Source organism: Tiliqua scincoides, chromosome 2, assembly GCF_035046505.1.
Source record: "Tiliqua scincoides isolate rTilSci1 chromosome 2, rTilSci1.hap2, whole genome shotgun sequence".
Classification (NCBI taxonomy): Eukaryota; Metazoa; Chordata; class Lepidosauria; order Squamata; family Scincidae; genus Tiliqua; species Tiliqua scincoides.
This window is the reverse complement of record NC_089822.1, coordinates 234,621,608-234,639,041: the sequence shown is the minus strand read 5'-3', so window position 1 is coordinate 234,639,041 and position 17,434 is coordinate 234,621,608. Positions and strand designations below refer to the sequence as shown.

The 17,434-nt window shown below is 41.9% G+C and overlaps 1 protein-coding gene across 1 annotated transcript in view; it reads right to left on the bottom strand.

The window, feature by feature from the left end:
- The window catches only part of LOC136642018 (contactin-3-like), a 230,282-nt gene that overhangs the window by 72,654 nt on the left and 140,194 nt on the right, over window positions 1-17,434 (bottom strand). The window contains exons 4-6 of the mRNA XM_066618182.1: window positions 5,193-5,396; window positions 2,413-2,515; window positions 1,027-1,211 (exon numbers count right to left, since the gene is read on the bottom strand). Coding sequence (XP_066474279.1) covers window positions 1,027-1,211; window positions 2,413-2,515; window positions 5,193-5,396 — 492 coding nt within the window. The remainder of the gene's footprint in view (window positions 1-1,026; window positions 1,212-2,412; window positions 2,516-5,192; window positions 5,397-17,434) is intronic.

The window sequence follows — 17,434 nt, the reverse complement described above, 5'->3', positions numbered from 1 at the left end:
AGCTGTACATATGTGAAACGAAGCTTACAAATCCCAGGGTGAGCCCAAAAAAGGAGTTGAAAAGTAAGCGCCAACACACTGAAATTTATTCTGGAAGCAAATAATCTGTCAATGAAGTTCACAGAAAATTTGTAGTATGAGCCTTCCGTGATTGGCAGGAGAAATCATTCTGCTTGCCATATTCTGAATTCACTGCATCTTCCAAACAATTTTCAAGGGCAAAGTGACTTAAGAGTGCATTGTAAAAGTCTAATCAGAAGGTGACCAGGGAAAACAGTTTCCTGACTTTGTTCTTTTTGTAAAGCAGGCATGGGAGAATGTAACCTTGAATAGTGAAGTGACAGAGGAGATTATTAAACTTCCCCCTCTGTTTTTTTCCACTGAAAATGGTGCGCACCCAGGCTGCTTTTCTTGTTATGTGAATTAAGATAGTGGTATCCATACATTGTCCGTGTAGATGGAAGACACCCGGGCAAACCAAAGCAGCCAGAAAGAGAAAAGCAGCCTTCTTGCTCCCTCTAGCTATTCCATGACTTGAAAGTCACAGTCCTGTGAAGCTGATGGTAAAGAAGCAATACCGAACCTGTGGCATGTGGGAGCACAGGAGGTGGTCTACAAGCTGACTGGGCGCGACGTTCGGCAGGCACACAGAGTGCCATGCACTCGAGCTTTGCCGGCATTCGTGTGGGCCTTCTTGCCCTTCCTTGGATCTGACTGGCCCAAAATTGGAACAATGTGGTGACCATTGGTGATGGTGGAATGACATCATCCACCATCACCATGTCCTCCTGCGGCTGCACACTCAGTGGTCTGCAACAGACTCAAGTGCAGACATAGTGGTTCCCGGCTGCCTGAAGGTACGGAACTGCTGGTCTAAAGAAACTATGAATGCACTACTTTAAAATGTTTCTCTCTGGATTTATTTATTTACTTTTTTTGCTCTCTCTTACAATGCATTAGAATGAACCTTAGTACTTTCACAAAGCTGCATCTATTTCCATATTTTGTACGAAGAGCATTTCTTACCATAATACGTGAGTCGCCCCCTTGCAACATTTTTCCCTCTTGAGTTTTCAGTGATGCACTCATAGAGACCAGCATCCTCTTGTTGGAAATTGGGAATTTCAATCATGCCATTGGATTTTTTCAACATCACTTTGCTTGGAAATGGCATCCCATCGGTTCTTCTCCAGTTAATCCTAGGTACAGGGCTGCAGTAATACAACAAGAGAAAGGCTGTTTGAAGTACTGATTGGTAAATGAGGGAGGAATGCAAAGTATCACGTGCCATGGGATATAGAGGTGCGCATAGAGGTTGACTAGCTGTTAATTCTAGTATGCTTGCTCTAGATATAGTTCACTAACTATATCTGCAGACCCGGTGATTGAATCATGAACCTCATGAACAGAGGATGGGACAGGTTTGGTGTAAGAACATGGCGATCATGCAGCACCCTGTGACTGGCAGGCAGCAGGAGGCGTCTGAAAGGCAGCTAGCGTGCCTGTATGGGCACGCTAGCAATGATTGCCATTGCTAGCCCCTATCAGCTGGCAGCAGGGCTTTGCTGCCAGCTGATTGGCTGGCTGGCATTAGGGGGCGGGATGACTGAGCCTGATCTGGGGAATGCATGGTAACTGGCAGGACCTTCTACTCTTGGCTTATCAACAGAACAGAACCTCCTGCAATTCAGGTAGCAACTTCTGGAAACCTGGCTGCAAGAATCTTATGTAGCTGAACATGTACTCTAGATTTGGCTCGATGTAAGTTGACTTGGACCAAACCTGCATGAAAATGTGAAACTTAAAGGCTATCATTTTGCAGTCATAACGCTGTCGACTTCAGTCTCTCTACTCGTACGCAACCGCTCAAGAGATATTCCAGCTCCAATTATACAATTCCAGCTACCAGCTACAGACTTCTGTGGAAAATTCATTTTCCAAACAAGTCTGCCTAGTTCCACGAGTATTTCTACAGTTCATTTTTCTCAATTAAACAATGTAATCTAGCCTCAGGTACTGTCATGCACATGTTTTTGTTCGACTGAATAACATACTTTAAAACTATAAAGTGTATAAACAATTAATCTTGCAAGTGTTTATTTCCCCAATGGCTATAATCATTATAATTCCAATTTTTAACATAAAAATTATTCATATGGTAAAGAACCATCACAACATGAAAAAGTAAATGACATTTAAGATTTAGCCGTATGACATTTATTAGCAATCAGCTAAAAGTCCAGCTCTCGTTTAAAAAAGTTGTATGATGCTGCTTAATTATTCCAGTCTCCATCTGACTCTGTACCCACTTACTGAAAACACAACTATGAAGTACTCCAAGGATTTCACAACATCCATTTACTGCATAATGTAACTTTACAACTATGACAATAAAAATCAATACAGACTTACTTTCCAAGGGCAAAGCATTCCAATTTTACCGTGGAACCTTTAGCAGCAGGAACTGTTTCAGGAAACTGAACTTCTATTTTGGGTTCATATTCCCCCATTACACCTGTTATTACAGGAATGGAAAAGGAAAAGAGCTGTTAGAGTACCAAAGACCCTGTTGTCTGCAACTACCTTTACAAGAGGGCCCCTCTGGGAAGTGAATGAGCCAGTCTCTTTGTCCAAGTATGATGATGCCATAGAAAAAAACTTATTTTATCCTTGGATTGGCAATTTGAGGACAGCTGGAATTTTTCACTGGGACAAATCTGGACCTGGTATCTCCAATTGTTCTTATGTCAGTATACTATCTGAAATAGCTATAGCAGTGTTTCTCAAATTGTGGGTTGGGACCCACTAGGTGTGTCACGAGCCAATTTCAGGGTCATGTAGCATCTAGGTCAGCTGCCATTGAAAATACAGAGCTGAAAATATAAGGCAGGGCTGGCTCCCGGTGGAAGAGAAGCATGGTACTTTGCCCTGAATAGGTGAGAAGATAGGATGTTGGAAAAGGGGAGGGTTGGAGAAGGTTCCAAGTCTGTGTTCTGCTTTGATTTCCAAGCTGGAATGGTTGAATTCCAAGCTATGCAAAATAACAGCACACACACTGTGTAATGGGGCCTTTGTGGCTTAGGTTTGAAGCCTAAATTGATGATGTCACTTCCGGCCATGACATCACTTCCAGTGGGTCCCAAAAAGATTGTCATTCTAAAAAGTGGGTCCCAGTGCTAAAAGGTCTGAGAACCTTTTAGCAGGAACGGAACTAGAGAATTCCTTAAATACCTTTCGCCGTGCAAATCACACTGGAATTGCTTCCAGTCTCAAAGTGTACAAGCACAAGCATATACCCCACCCACCAGCAGACCAATATAATGAATCAACAGCACAATTCTGAAAACCTAAGATCTACAGATGAGGCAGATGTTTTGAGCGAGGCTTTTTTTAGTTTTTTTTTTAAATTATTGTAAATTGTTTTTTAATGTATTTTTAAGGTGTTTGTAAGCCGCCTTGTGTGCCCGCTGGGCAAAAAGGCGGGGTATAAATTAATAAAATAAAATACAATAAAATAAATGCACAGTTAAGTTGCAAAAAGATAAATTATAAATTCTGAAACAGTCACCAACTGCCTCAGAGTCATAATTATAGTAGAGTCTACAATACAATACACAAAACCCAACATTTTCAATCTCATAGATAACTTCTAGCCCAACCTTCTCATGAGGTACGACAAAAGAACTTGTGTTCTGCTTTTGTAAACAGCATTGTAAATGGCATACTGCTGACAAGTGCAACTGAGCCATCAGTGGAAACAGCCTGTGACTTCGCTAGTTTGCCAATGGCCCATCCAGGCTGGACTGGGGCAGAGAAGGTGGAGACAGATTGTGGGTGGAAAGGGGAAGATTTGGAGGAAATTCAAGGTGGGGAAGGGGTGGTTTTTAATGGCAAAAGTACATACAGGATTCTATCCCCAATTTTCCAATTAACCCCGCCCCTTCCTCTCTTCAAACTTATGCCAGTAAAAGAGCTAGTATGGTCCAAGAAGATCCATAGGTGATCAGGTGGCCTACTGAGAGGTAAATACAAACTTTATTTACTTCTCACTGGCCATCTGATAGCTTCTCACATTGCATGCTATATGTACTCCACTGGGGTGGCTGTATGCTATCGAGCGGTGGGGGATAGGATTGGGCTTCATGTTGCACTTTAGGAATGAGTCCAATAAAAGGAAGGGGGAAAAGCCCATCATAGTTAGCAAGACAAAGACACATAGTTACTCAAAATTATGAATGAAACAACTGTATCCCAAAACACGTACAGTCAGTTCTTGTAATCCAGGGGTGCCCAAACCCCGGCCGGGGACCACTTGGGGACTCCCAATCGGCCCGTGGGAGCCCCCAGTCTCAATGAGGATATCACCCTCCAGAGATTTGCTGGAGCTCGTGCTGGCCCGACGCAACTGCTCTCAGCGTAAGGACAACTATTCGACTTCTCTCTTGAGTTGTGGGACGAGGGCTCCCTCCACTGCTTGCAGTTTCACATCTGTGATGCAGCAGCAGCAGTGAAGGAAAGGCCAGCCTTGCTTTGTGCAAGGCCTTTTATAGGCCTTGAGCTATTGCAAGACCTTCATTCATTCATATATGTTCCATCTCTAATATATTCATTTATGTAAATTTATTCAAATTTGAAATGTTAATTAATTCTTTTTTTTCCCCTGGCCCTGACACGGTGTCAGAGAGATGAAGTGGCCCACCTGCCGAAAAGTTTGGACACCCCTGTATGTAATCCATAAGGATTAGGTTCCTAGAATCCATAGCGGATAGCAAATTCACCAATGATGAACCATTGATCCTATGGGATCAATTGATGTACAAGTGATGTCCTGGGAGGGAAGGGGTATCTTATCTGTCATCAGAAGAATCCAACGGACCCTCTTAGGAAGCCAGCAGCATGCAGCAAGAAGTGGCAAAAGATATCTGAATGCAGCAGAGACCTTCCAGAGGCTGCAGGGACCTTCAGAATGGAGCCCATGACCAGTGTGGACTCCTTTAAAATGGCTGGCAAAAGCTTCGGCTGGCCATTTTAAAAGGGTTAATGCTGGTTGCAGGTGCATAGATCTGTGCATAGTGGATAATGAGAATAAGGGTACAGATGAGATGTAGGTAGCAATTCTGCCCCCTGTGGATAAAGAGAACTGACTGTACATCTATTGAGTTTTCCTCCGTAATGCCAACATAAACTCATACCATCAGTGCGGAGTACTAAAGGTGTTGGTGAGCCAAGGACTTTGGCATTTGTCACAGTACTGGTTACAACACATGTATAATTTCCTACATCAGATGGCTCGACTTTGGCTATATAGAGATGTCCAGTTTCCTGAGAAACAAATCTCCGGCTGTCTTCTTGCACAAATGAAGGGTATTCGTTAAAGATCCAAGCGTAAGAAAGTTCTGAGAAACAAGAAAACCATATAAAAACAAATCAACTTCTGGTGCAAAATCATAAATAAAAAGTATTCATATGCATTTGAAACCTTATCATTTGCCTGCACAGACTACAATATGTATTTCAGCCAATTTGCCAACTTCCACTCAGTCAATTCCCAAATTAAGAATCTGATGTCTTAAACAAATACATAGTTCCATCGCTTGTTATTCTAGTAATGATAGAACATAAATTTTCTATAGATGTCATTAGCCACAATCCAGCACACTGTTTTGCAAATGGAAGATTTTTCTTCCTTTTGCTTTGGAACAGGAAGCAGACAGAGAACCTAGACTCATAGCTGCCAGATGAGGAATACTACAGCAGGTGATAGTGAGAACATTAACAGGAAGTGGACAAAAAAGAGGACCATGGGTACGTGAAACCGCGGATGTAGGACCTGCAAATATGGGAGGGGGCACCTGTATAAGTTACTCTGAACCTTAGTTTTACAAATCACCATTTGTGGACAGAACGAAGTAATTTCCTATGAGACTTAATTACCTACGTGGGCTGTTAGATCTTTAAGCAAGCTTAAAGCTTGAATCTTTAAAGTTTAAAGCAAACTTTACATCTTTAAGCAAGCTTAAAGTAAGCTTGAATCAGAACAGTTTCCATCAGCTTGGTTCAAGGGGGGCTTACAGGAATAATATAATTTGCCATTTTCAAAATACAATTTAATGATTAAAAAAAACTGTAGCTTCTTCAGCAACTAAATAGTTACTTATAATTTGTCACTAGTTATTAAAATACACAGTCAAACTTTTTTCCCCTCTACCCTTGAAAATTTCGTACACCTTCAATCTGGAAATCCATGGCTGTGCTTGGCAAATTCGTTTACATGCAGCCACAGAAAATCAGTGACTAATATTACTATTGCTTTACCAAGAAATAGAAGGACGGAAAGGTTAATTCACAGTATGAAAAATGTTGAACAAAAGCTAAATCCATAATAAAGCAAAATTATTTAAACATTTGTGGTATCAGCTACCAAGAGAGAGAAGATCAAAATGCAATGGCTTCTCCAATTATGTTTAATTTTCCTTTATGAAAATATAAATCATCCCATTATCACATTCACGGAAAATTATAGTAACTGCCAGCAAAGAACAATATTTTTTAAAAAGAGATAATGCTATCAGATGAGTAGCTTTTAGAATTAGACAAATAAGTATATTTAAAAAAAACAGAAATTAGTGTATGCTTTTACCTCATCTTGCTGAACATTTGTATGAAAAGACCTTTGCATCAACCTATAGAATCATTCATTTTGCAAAAAACATTCAAAATTGTTACCATGATGAAGCCGAGATATGATGACAGCAAAATCAGTGTTACAGTCTTTGGAGAAATCAGCCCCAAACATTTCTCCTTTTTCACTAGCTTGGTAAATAATCCATCCTTTGTAAACATTCCTTCCTGATCACAAGAAGATCAAAAATTAAATTCAAAATGATGGATGAATTGCAATCTGTGGTCGAACTACGTATTTATGCATTTGGATAAAGATGAAGAAAATACTGCATATGGGAAAGGGGAAAGTTGCAGCAACTCACCAGCATGCGAGGGGGGAGGTACATATTCCACCTTGCCTACAATTATCTTCAGGTTAGGCCAGTGTTATTCAAACTGTGAGGCGTGGCTCCTTAGGGAGGCGCCAGGAACTCAAAGGGAAGGTGCGGGATGTCCTCTCTAAGTGATACAGTCACACTCCTGGGCAGAATACGAGCCCGTCTTCTTCGCTTTTTTTTAAAGCAGAAGAAACGGGAGTTGCTCAGCTGCGAGAGTGGCTGCTACTGCCCTGCCCTTTTCTCCCTCCACTCCTAGGCTGCCACTTTCTGTGTTCACTGCATGTTGTTTCCAAAGCTCTGATTCCAACCCCCATTTGGCAAGTACCAAGCAGGCTCAGCTTGCAGTCCTTGCTGACCCTCAGAAATAAACCCTCCTTGATCCTTGTCTGGCTGGTTCCTAGTTCCCAGCCTGGGATCGCTTCTCATCAAAGTGAAATCTCTCTTTTCAACCCCCTCCCTCTTCCACTCCCCCCTTTCAATCTCCAAACGGTCCCCCTTTCCTCCTCCCCCCAAATAAAACGCTTCTCATTTTACCAGTCACCAGGGGTCTTAAAGTTGTTTCCATGCAGTTGGCAAAGAGGGGGAGAGAGAGAAGCACACACTTTACTTGGCCAGGAGCAGAAAAAGGGCACTGTTTTTAAAGTGATTTATTAATCTTGTTGTTTGACTGAAGAGGAGAGGCTGTATTTTTAAAGTGATGAATCTTGCTATTTGAAGGGAATACTTATCAGCCATTGATGAAGTGATTGCCAGCCCAATCCTATCCACACTTTCCTGGGAGTAAGCCCCATTGACTCTAATGGGACTTACTTCTGAGTAGGCATGCGTAGGATTGGGCTGTGCATCTCCTAGTATAGGAAACAAATCAGCTTCCTAACCAAACTCTTATCAGCTCTGATATATTTTCATGGTCTATTTTTGTTTTCCCCACCAGCTGCTGGAAAAATTTAATTTCATTAAATTAATAAAGGGTTCAAACCTATCCAAGGAGAATGGGAGAAATGACTAGTTGGATTGGGGTCCACAGGGGTGCGTGTGAGTAATGTTGGTCAGACTGGTCGTCCACAAAGTTCATTTGATAAAACAATTCTATTGCTATGCTTACAAAGTTTAAAAAAGTGAGTCCTCTTGGACCAGACAAAATCTACCTACTCCAGCATCCTGTCTCCAACAGTAAACAGCAGCTGATCATTTAAAAGCATGTATATTGCTGTGTATTAATAATATATTTTTAAGATCTGCATTTAATTAATGATATGATTAATGTAATAATATTAATATAGTTAATATTTCTGGCCACTTCCTGTTTAATGATGTCACTTCCAACCCTCAGGAACATGATGGGGAGTCATGGCCAACAGCCATGGGGGGTCAAGGGAGCCACTGGCCAGAAAAGTTTGAGTACCACTGGGTTAGGCCTTAGGGCAATTTGACCAATTTGGTCAAACTGGATGTGGATGGGCTCCACACTGAGGTGACAAGTGGAATGCCCACAGCTGCAGATGGCAGCTCACTCCGTAGCTGATGCTCCAGCATGGGATGTTCCACTCCAAGGCATGACAAAGAGTGTGTGGATTGTGGAACATTGCCACTAGATGGCCTTCCCTCCTGCCTGCCTACCTGCCCTTAAGTGCAATTAGTTTGAAACCCCCGCGCGCCCCCCCCCCACATACAGAAGTACTTGGCATTGATGCTGCTGCCAGGTGCTTCGCAGCTGCCACTCATCCTAGTGAGTAGAGTCTGTGTGTGGGTGCCTCCCCCCACAAAATGTTTTGCATTGGGTTTCACAGCTTCTAAGGCTGACCCTAACCTTCTTGAATGCCTTTTCCCAAAAATACATCTGTAACATGTAATTTGGCTTTAATGCATCAAGGGACTATTCTATGATGCAGTGAAATTTTAATACATTTACACAGAATATTCATTAATACACTGTTTCAGCCACTCCCTGCCCTCCCCCACTCCTCCAAAGCTCGGTGCAGAGCTTACCCACACTGGTCACATTGTGGCCTGCACTCGCACTGGTGGGATGGCACGAGCTTTCCCTCCATTGCTACTAATTTGTTGCAGTACGCAGCCGACACCGCAGCTCCAGAGACCCAAGGTCAGGCAAGTACTCCCGGAAAATAATGAGGCACACGGCAGTGCTCCACCACCAGATGTTCCTTTACTTGAAGTATGTACAAGATATTTACAGTTCAAAGGCAGTTTTGCAAGCAAACAGCACAGATAGCTCTTTCTCGATACTCTGATCACCAACCTCACCGACGAAGCTTCCCGCCGACACCCCACTTATCATCTCCCACACAGCAGCTTACATAGGCTGCAATATATACTGGCACTGGCCAATGAGAGGCGGGCTACAGTCTGGTGATCCTATGACTCACCATCTGGTGACATGTCTGGTGATATGGTAATGCATCAGCCACTCCCATGATGCGACAGTGCTTTTACATTGTATGCACGCAGGCCAAGTCATCAGGGCCTGGCCTTGTTCTATCCAGCCTGTAAATTCTCTGCAGGCCTGGGGCATGTAGCAAAACACAACAGCTTTGCTTGGGTGAAGAATGCCCTGTGCTGGCACAATCACTGGATAGGATTATGCCAACAGTCTTCCTTACTAACACTGAGGACTAAGTATTTCTTCAGATACAGTAGTCCCATTCTTTTTTTTACAGTTTTCTACAATGTATTTCACTTATTCTTTAAAAAAAAAAACCGTCAAGACTTCTGGTATTTGTCCTGTAACTCCTATTTAAGATTTCTATGCCCATACCTGCAGCATACTTCATTAACAACTTCATTAGCGTCACAAAACTTTCTCTTTAAAACCTAATACCTACTATCATTGTAATTCTAAGTCAAAATGGATCAGCTAATCAAGCAAGGCTATTTCACATTCAGAGAACAAAGTCAGGACATTGTATATGGCCAAAAGCAAGGACATGTAAAATTGAGTAATTCCTGCCCTTAAGAGACATCCTAACTTCCCTAGGTCTGCACTATGCCATGAGGCAGTAAGAGAAATGTAAATTTCCATAGCCAATTCCATAGCAATTTCCATAAAATATTCATTAATTGGACACTGCATTTTAAGGTTCACAGATAAGTAAATGTAATGGCATATGAAAAATATTCAATTTTGTCTTCGTTTCCCCTCCACAAAATCTTAAATGGAGTGATTTAAGCCCAATTTAGTACCAACTACCTTATTTTCACATTTCCCTATTTCTCATAGCTCTAACATTGGGATCCATTCCTGCATTAATGTTGTAAGCATCTCAGTTCTCAGGAAGAAAGACTCGGAAGGCGGAAGCCCATATGCCTTCCCTCTTTACTTCCCTCTTCATTGGAACCCAAAGGCACAGTGAGACAGTCCCATTTAACTGAAGTAGTAGACATGCGTAGGATTGCATGTCAAGACAATTATGGTAAGGCAACATCTTGAGCACTGCTTCTAGCTTTGGTTGCCACATCTCAAAATGGATATAGTGAAACTGAAAATGGTGCAGAATGGGAAAAAAAAATTATTAACGGGCTGGGTACCTCACTTACAAGGAAAGGCTATGATGTTTGCTGCTGGTCAGTCTAGAAACAAGGCACCTGAGGGGGAGAATGACTGACAGCTCAACTGTATCCAAATTCCCCCCCCCCCCCGCCACCAATGCTGCTGCATCATGAGAGCACATGCTGCATTTTGCGTGTGGGCTGTCCTGGAGGTCTCCTCTGAGTAAGAGAACATTTGTTCCCTTACTTGGAGATAAGCCTCTGCCACCCAAATAGGTCTATTAGGACCTGTGCCAGAGATTTTGCTAGTGCAAATCTGAGTGGCCCTAGGAAGGTGAATCAAGCCTGGGAAGGGGGACAAGATATTGGCATCTCTGGTGTTGCTGAGACCACCTCCTTCTTGACCTTGATCTGCACCCTCCCCACCCTGCTGCCCACCCCATTCCTCTCCCTCTCTGCTCCATCCACCTCTGCCTCCTTCCCGTCCCTGCACTGGCTTACTGGTTCCGGGGGTCATTGTAAGGTCACTGGCATGTGGTTATGGCTGCTTTATGCTTCTGAAGCAGCCCAGGTGAGGAAAATGGCATGTTGCTGTTGCAACATCCAGAAAGGACCTTGTCATTCCACTCCTTGTGTGGCCAGCCCCAATCCAATAGAATTAGGACCTGAAACATATACAATTATGAATGAGGGGGATTCTTTTCCCTCTAGCACAATACCAGAATCAGGGCATCTAATAAATTTGATTGGCAGGAGAGTTAGAAAAGACAAAAGGAAATGTTTATTACATAACACATAATTAATCTGTTGAACTCGTTGCCACAGGATGTTGTGATGCCATCTGGACTAGATGCCTTTAAGGGGCATCTAGGACAAATTGATGGAGGAAAAGTCTATCATTGGTTACAAGTCATGATGAGAATATGCAACTTCTGGGTTTAAGAGGTAGCCTATCTCTGAATGCTAGACGTAAGAGAGTAGCAACGGGACATAGGTATCTTGTTGTCTGTGTGATCTCAGAAGTATCTGGTGGGCCACTGTGAGATATAGGAAGCTAGACAGGCCTTTGGCCTTTTGCTGGGCTTTTCTTATATGACTGAGTAGACATGAACATGATTGCCTTCCAGGCAGATGTACAGTATTATTTTCCTTTTCCTCTATTAATTCACCCTGGTATGACTCTTGTGCTTTCCTGAACTGACCAGATTTTACACTATAAACTCTTTTGTTAGCTGCTGTTAAAGGCTTCTCCTTTGTTGAGTGCTAGCCTTGATTTTTTTTCCTTCACTTTTAAGAAGTACAAATATTCAACCAAATAAGATTTACACTACCACTACTAGCCTGCAACTTCCAAATCTTAAATTTTCATTGATCCTGTTGAAAATGGCATCATGTTCCTTCCTTGTGACCCTCAACAAGAATTTAATTTTATACTGACAGAGTCAAAACAAAATTATATTATTTCCCAAATAAATATGGATTAAACAACTTTTTGTGTGAGTTTATATTCTTGAAAGGGGTCACAGGAAGAGAACACTGTGCTCATTTTCGATTGGATCAATGAAAATGTAAGGTTAATTGTAAGATATTGACAGAGTAAAAACAAAATTGTATTATTCTTTAACCAGATATGCATTAAACATCTTATGTGAGTTGTTTATTATATTTTCCTTTTCCTAGAGATATTACTAGAACAAAAATAAAATTTATCTTGTCAACTACATTTCCTGAGTTGATTTTCAATAAAACATAAAAATAATTCTTCTTAGCAAAATCTTACATAGGTTCATCCACCTTTAGTTAGATAAATTTTAATTTTCTTTCTGTATTAACTCACAGAAAGCACAGGGATTTCATGTATTGTATTCAACTGTATTGCTTTCAGAACTTATTTAATTTCCTTTACAAATTATGTTCCATGCAACCACACTTTGCCTTGGTCTTTTAGCAACGAGCAGAAGGGATGCATCAATGCAGAATTTCAACAGAAGATGCTTCAGATCAAAGGTTCACCTGATGAATGTCTGTTTGATGCCTCTCAATTAGGTATAGTGCTTTCCTGAAATGCTGCCTACTGCTGCTAGCAGGAACAAACTCTCATGATCCCTTGTCTTGCCACTGCCTGAAGAGGTTCCCATGCTATCATCAGTGCAGGTATGTGCCGCATAACAACCTTTCATTCAACAAAGGACCACACGTGGTCCCATAAGATTATAATCGAGCTGAAAATCCCTGTGGGCCTTGTGTAGCTATATAACCTTGTGTAGTTGTGACCACTGCCATAGACCTATAGACTCTCCCTAGAACAAATTGGTCTTTAAAGGATTTTGCTTCAGCATATCCTGCCATATACCTGGCAGGATACAAAGAGTGAGGACACTGGGAGGCACAACAGCATTTCAGTATGACTCCATATTTGAGGAACAATAGTGGATTGCTGTGAATGCTGTATGTGAAGCCTCTTGTACAACGGTGCAACTTGTTCACTTGCCTGCAGTTTCCATAGTAGAACAGATGAGTAACCGATTGTGACACTAACAGTGCATGAAGGAATTGGGCAGGCATCACTGGTGAAAAGTCCTCTACATATAGTGAAATTCATAGTATTAAGTACAGGGGCATAGCTAAGGGGGTAGCAGTTGCACCGGGCATCAAGCTTTGATGGGGGGGAGCAACAGGCTGAGCTGGACACTAGTGACCAAAATTGTGAAAATCTTGGTTTGTATGAATAATACCATCATGTTATATATCATTGGAAAGGTAATTTAATGCAGAGTGCAATGAAAGAAACTGCACTGGAATATCTGTATTCTACCGAAAGTTATGGCCAATTAACCAGAAAATGAAAACACAACTGTCTTGTGGAACAAAAAGTGATTTTCCTTAACTCCAAACTGACCTATGAGACTGATTGTTCTGAGTGCCAATGAGATGCTATTATGATATAGCATGGAACCAATAATTTTTTATTAATTTCCTTAATTAAATTTGATTTTATCATGCGGGGGGGGGGCTACAAAATCTTCTTTGAATCCAGGTAGCAGATATATGCCTTAGCTATGCCACTGACTGGGGGGAGGCAGCAGACCAAGTGAGTGGTGAGCAGCTGGGGGCAGGAGGTGGGTTCCTCCCAATTTTCACTTTTTTAAAAGTCCAGGTGTGATGTCACTTCTGGTTGTGACATCACTTCCGGGCAACATTTTGAGCCTTGCACCAGGCTACGCGATCATTAGCTACGCCACTGATTAAGTATCCCACTGCATGTCTATTCTAGATTATTCCACTAGCTCAGTAACTCTGCTAATCTATTTCACGACTGAAAGGTGACAATTCATTAACACTGTGCAAGATGAAAACTCAGGGTATCCCAAAAGCACCAGGCACATGGATGCAAAATATAATTAAAAATAAACATTCAATTCTTACCAGGGGGTGGGGGGAGACAGAGAAAAACTATAAGCAGCAGGTGGAAAAAAATGCAGCTCAACCTTGACAGTTCTTGTGCCTTCAAATCCACCCACTTGTTTGTTTTTCCCATTAACAACTAATTAGAAACTAAAGAGATGTTTTCATGATTAATAGTATAAAGTTGTAACACTAATGAGTGAAGTAACTCATATTATATTTTTGCAGACTTACAAAACCTACATAACTGGGCAAATTGAAAGAACAAGGCTGCACATGGATGTGTTTCTAACAGCGCAATCCTAATTTGTGCTGGAAACAGGCAGGCCAGAGGGGCTGTGTTGTATCTAGCGCAAGTTTCAGGCACTTAGTGGTTCAGCCTTGCTTCCCCTTAGCCTGGGGAGAACCCAATGGGGCCACTTGGATCTGCGCCACTTCCAGAGGTAGCGCAAATCCGAGTAGCCTGGGGCTGGCCCAGGAATGGGGTTAGGATCTGGCATAACAGCCAGATCCTAGCCTGGCCTCCTGCTCTCTGCCTGCCTGCCCCGAGACCATTCGCCGCCTGCCCTCCTCCCACCCAGAAATGCCTCCTCTCTGCCCTTCCTATGCCCCCCTGTATTGGCCTAGCTTGGTCGATGCAAACTCACCATCTCCGGGGCCTGTGATGGCGCAGTTCCCTTGCACTGGCCTAACTACCTCCAGGTTGCCGCAAAAGTGCTTTACCGCACTTTCGTAACACCCCTAGGTCGGCTCAAGGGACTTGCCCCAGCCTAACTACTAGTTAGGATTGCGTCCTTAATTTCTAACCAGGACAGAAAGCTGAAGTATCATGTCAAATTACCATTAAAGATGGTAAAGATCTGTTACCAGAGGAGAAAAGGAGAAATATTTTCTTTAAGAAATATACCTACAGTGGTATATAAACATTCTTAACAACAACTACATTTCCACTTGTTCGCTCTTTAAAAGCAAACACAAACAAAAGCCGCACAAAATCTGATAAACAGATTTGTATGCGTTTCAACCATGAAACCTAAAATAAATTCTTTTCCTCTTTAATCTCTGTTTGTTTCAGCCTATACTGAAAATGTGGTATTTCAAACACACTTTTTAGGCCTCAATCCTAAACCTATTTGCTTTCAAATAATTTCTGCAGAATCCAGTGGAAGTTATTTCCAGTTACTACATTTTGGACTGAAAGTATTAGGTGATCATATGACAGATAAATACAGATATTATGGGGAGAGGGGAAAGAAAGATTAAACAACTTCAATTGACATAACACTATAAAAGTAGTAGAACAGCCCAATCCTATGCTGCACTGGTGCCCATGGGAGTAGCAGTGCTGAAATGGCCACTGCTACATTCTATGGGGTCGGGACAACTGCTAGAGTCTCCTTTGCGTATGGGAGTTCCTTTACCCAAATGGGAATGTTTGTTCCCTTACCACAGGTAAAGCTAAAGCAGCCACAATGGGTCTCCTAGGAGCTGTGCCAGCTATTTTATTAGTGTAGAACTGAGGAGGTCTGTGGCCTCCAGGCTTGGGAAAGGGGATAGGATATGGTGACAGAGTCTGCTGCCATCTTTTCCCCCTTCCTGGACCTGATCCACCCCTCCCCATGCCTGAAAACCTGCTCCATCAGCTTTTGGAGAAACTTACCACCAGCTGCTCCAATGGCAGATTCTCCTGGCACTGAGCACCTGACTGGTGCTGGCTTCAATGCTGGCACTGTGTGCCAAGTGCTGGTGGTAAAGTGACTTATGGCACTTTAACGACATGGTACCAGCGGTAAAAATGTGCTACTGGCACGGGGCAACACAGGATTGGGCCCCAAGTTCCTTTTAGAGACTAATGAATATGACTGAAAATATAAACTGAACACTTAAACTACATTCATGATTGAGACTAAAATCCCAAATCCATTGTATACATAGCCTCACACTCTCTGAAGGTGTCAAAAAGTTGAAGCAGTTGAAAGGAATAGAGAATGATCAGGAAAGGAATGTTAAAGTGGTACAAAAAATGCACAGTCTAATCATAAATGAAGCACAAAGTTAGAACTTCTGTTCATTACAAAATATCACTTTCAATGGCAGAAAAGTAAAGAGTCAAAGGCCTGAGTGGGAAGAAAAAGCAGTTAGTGCTATTCTGCAAACATCTGCACAAGAGTTCACACACTAAAGGTTTCATTCAAGTTTCCAATGCTTCCAAACTGGGCAAGTTAGCACAACATCTTGTGCACTCTACTTAGTAAGTGCAACAACCTCTTTGAATTTAGTTTCACATTTGATGCAATGCCCTAGCCCAAGGTGTAAAATGAGCAGGACTTTCCTTCTTCATATAGGGGGTCACCTTTGGATTCAAAACACAGGGAAGAAATAAATGACGACCATATCCCCACAGCTTTGGTCCAAACTGCTTTGAATTCCTTTGTAGCAATTTCCCTCATCCAACCATGTGACTTGCAGTTCTGACTAGAATTATTCAGAAGTTTGTACTTGCAACTCAACTGTTAGTTTTATAAACCATACTCTAACTCTACAATACAAGTGGAGCCTATTTATCTGTGAGGGTTCAATTCCTGTACCCCTCCACCCACAGACACCCAAAAACCACAGATAACGTAATCAGGTAGGTGTTCGGAGCCCACCTGAGCTCTGAATGTGACCTAAGCTCTGAAGGCTCAGAATGTGTTCTGAGCCTCAGATAGGCCATGTGTGACCTCTCTGAGGCTCAGAATGCTGCATGGAGTCTTTTTTTTGTCAACATCAGTTTTCGAGGAAATTGGAAGTCAACAAAAAAGGCTCTAGGTGGCATTCTAGCCTCAGCATTCTGAATCTGCAGATAAAGAGGCCCCACCTGTACTATGACAGTTAGGCGTACATAGGTGTCCATGTGCCTAGTAATGCCCAACCCTGCATAGAATCAGCAATTTATAATTTTTAGAAAAGCACAACTCACAGGGAAACAGGGATTAGAAGGAAATCAGAATCTGAAATTCTGTGTGGATGTTAATACAGGTTTGGAGATTAGTGAAAAGCAGTCATCATAACTTTCATCATCTGAGGGCAAGAATTGGATAACTGAGGTCAGAACAAGATTATGACATAAACACTTTTATATATGAAAGTGCAGAAAGCGGTGGAATAAATTGGTACTTAAATATCAGATATAATAAGGTAGGAGAAAGACTGATGTGTGCAGAATATTCTGGACCTAAAAAAGGCACAAAATTGGAATACTGAGAGACACCATTGCTATTTTCTTTCCATTAATTATTTGAACAATGCCAGAGATTTTTAATATAGGACAGAGTTCTAGGACAAATCAGAACACATATTCATATTTTATGTGTATTGAATGAATGGATTCAGACCATGTTTCATTATGTATTTATATGCCATCAACTCCCTATGTTTGACTGCCATATTCCCTGGTCTTAGAATCCCATGACTATCCCTAGTGCTTAACACTAAAGATTGAAGAATAAAACTAGTATGTGTGAGTAATGCCAAAGAAT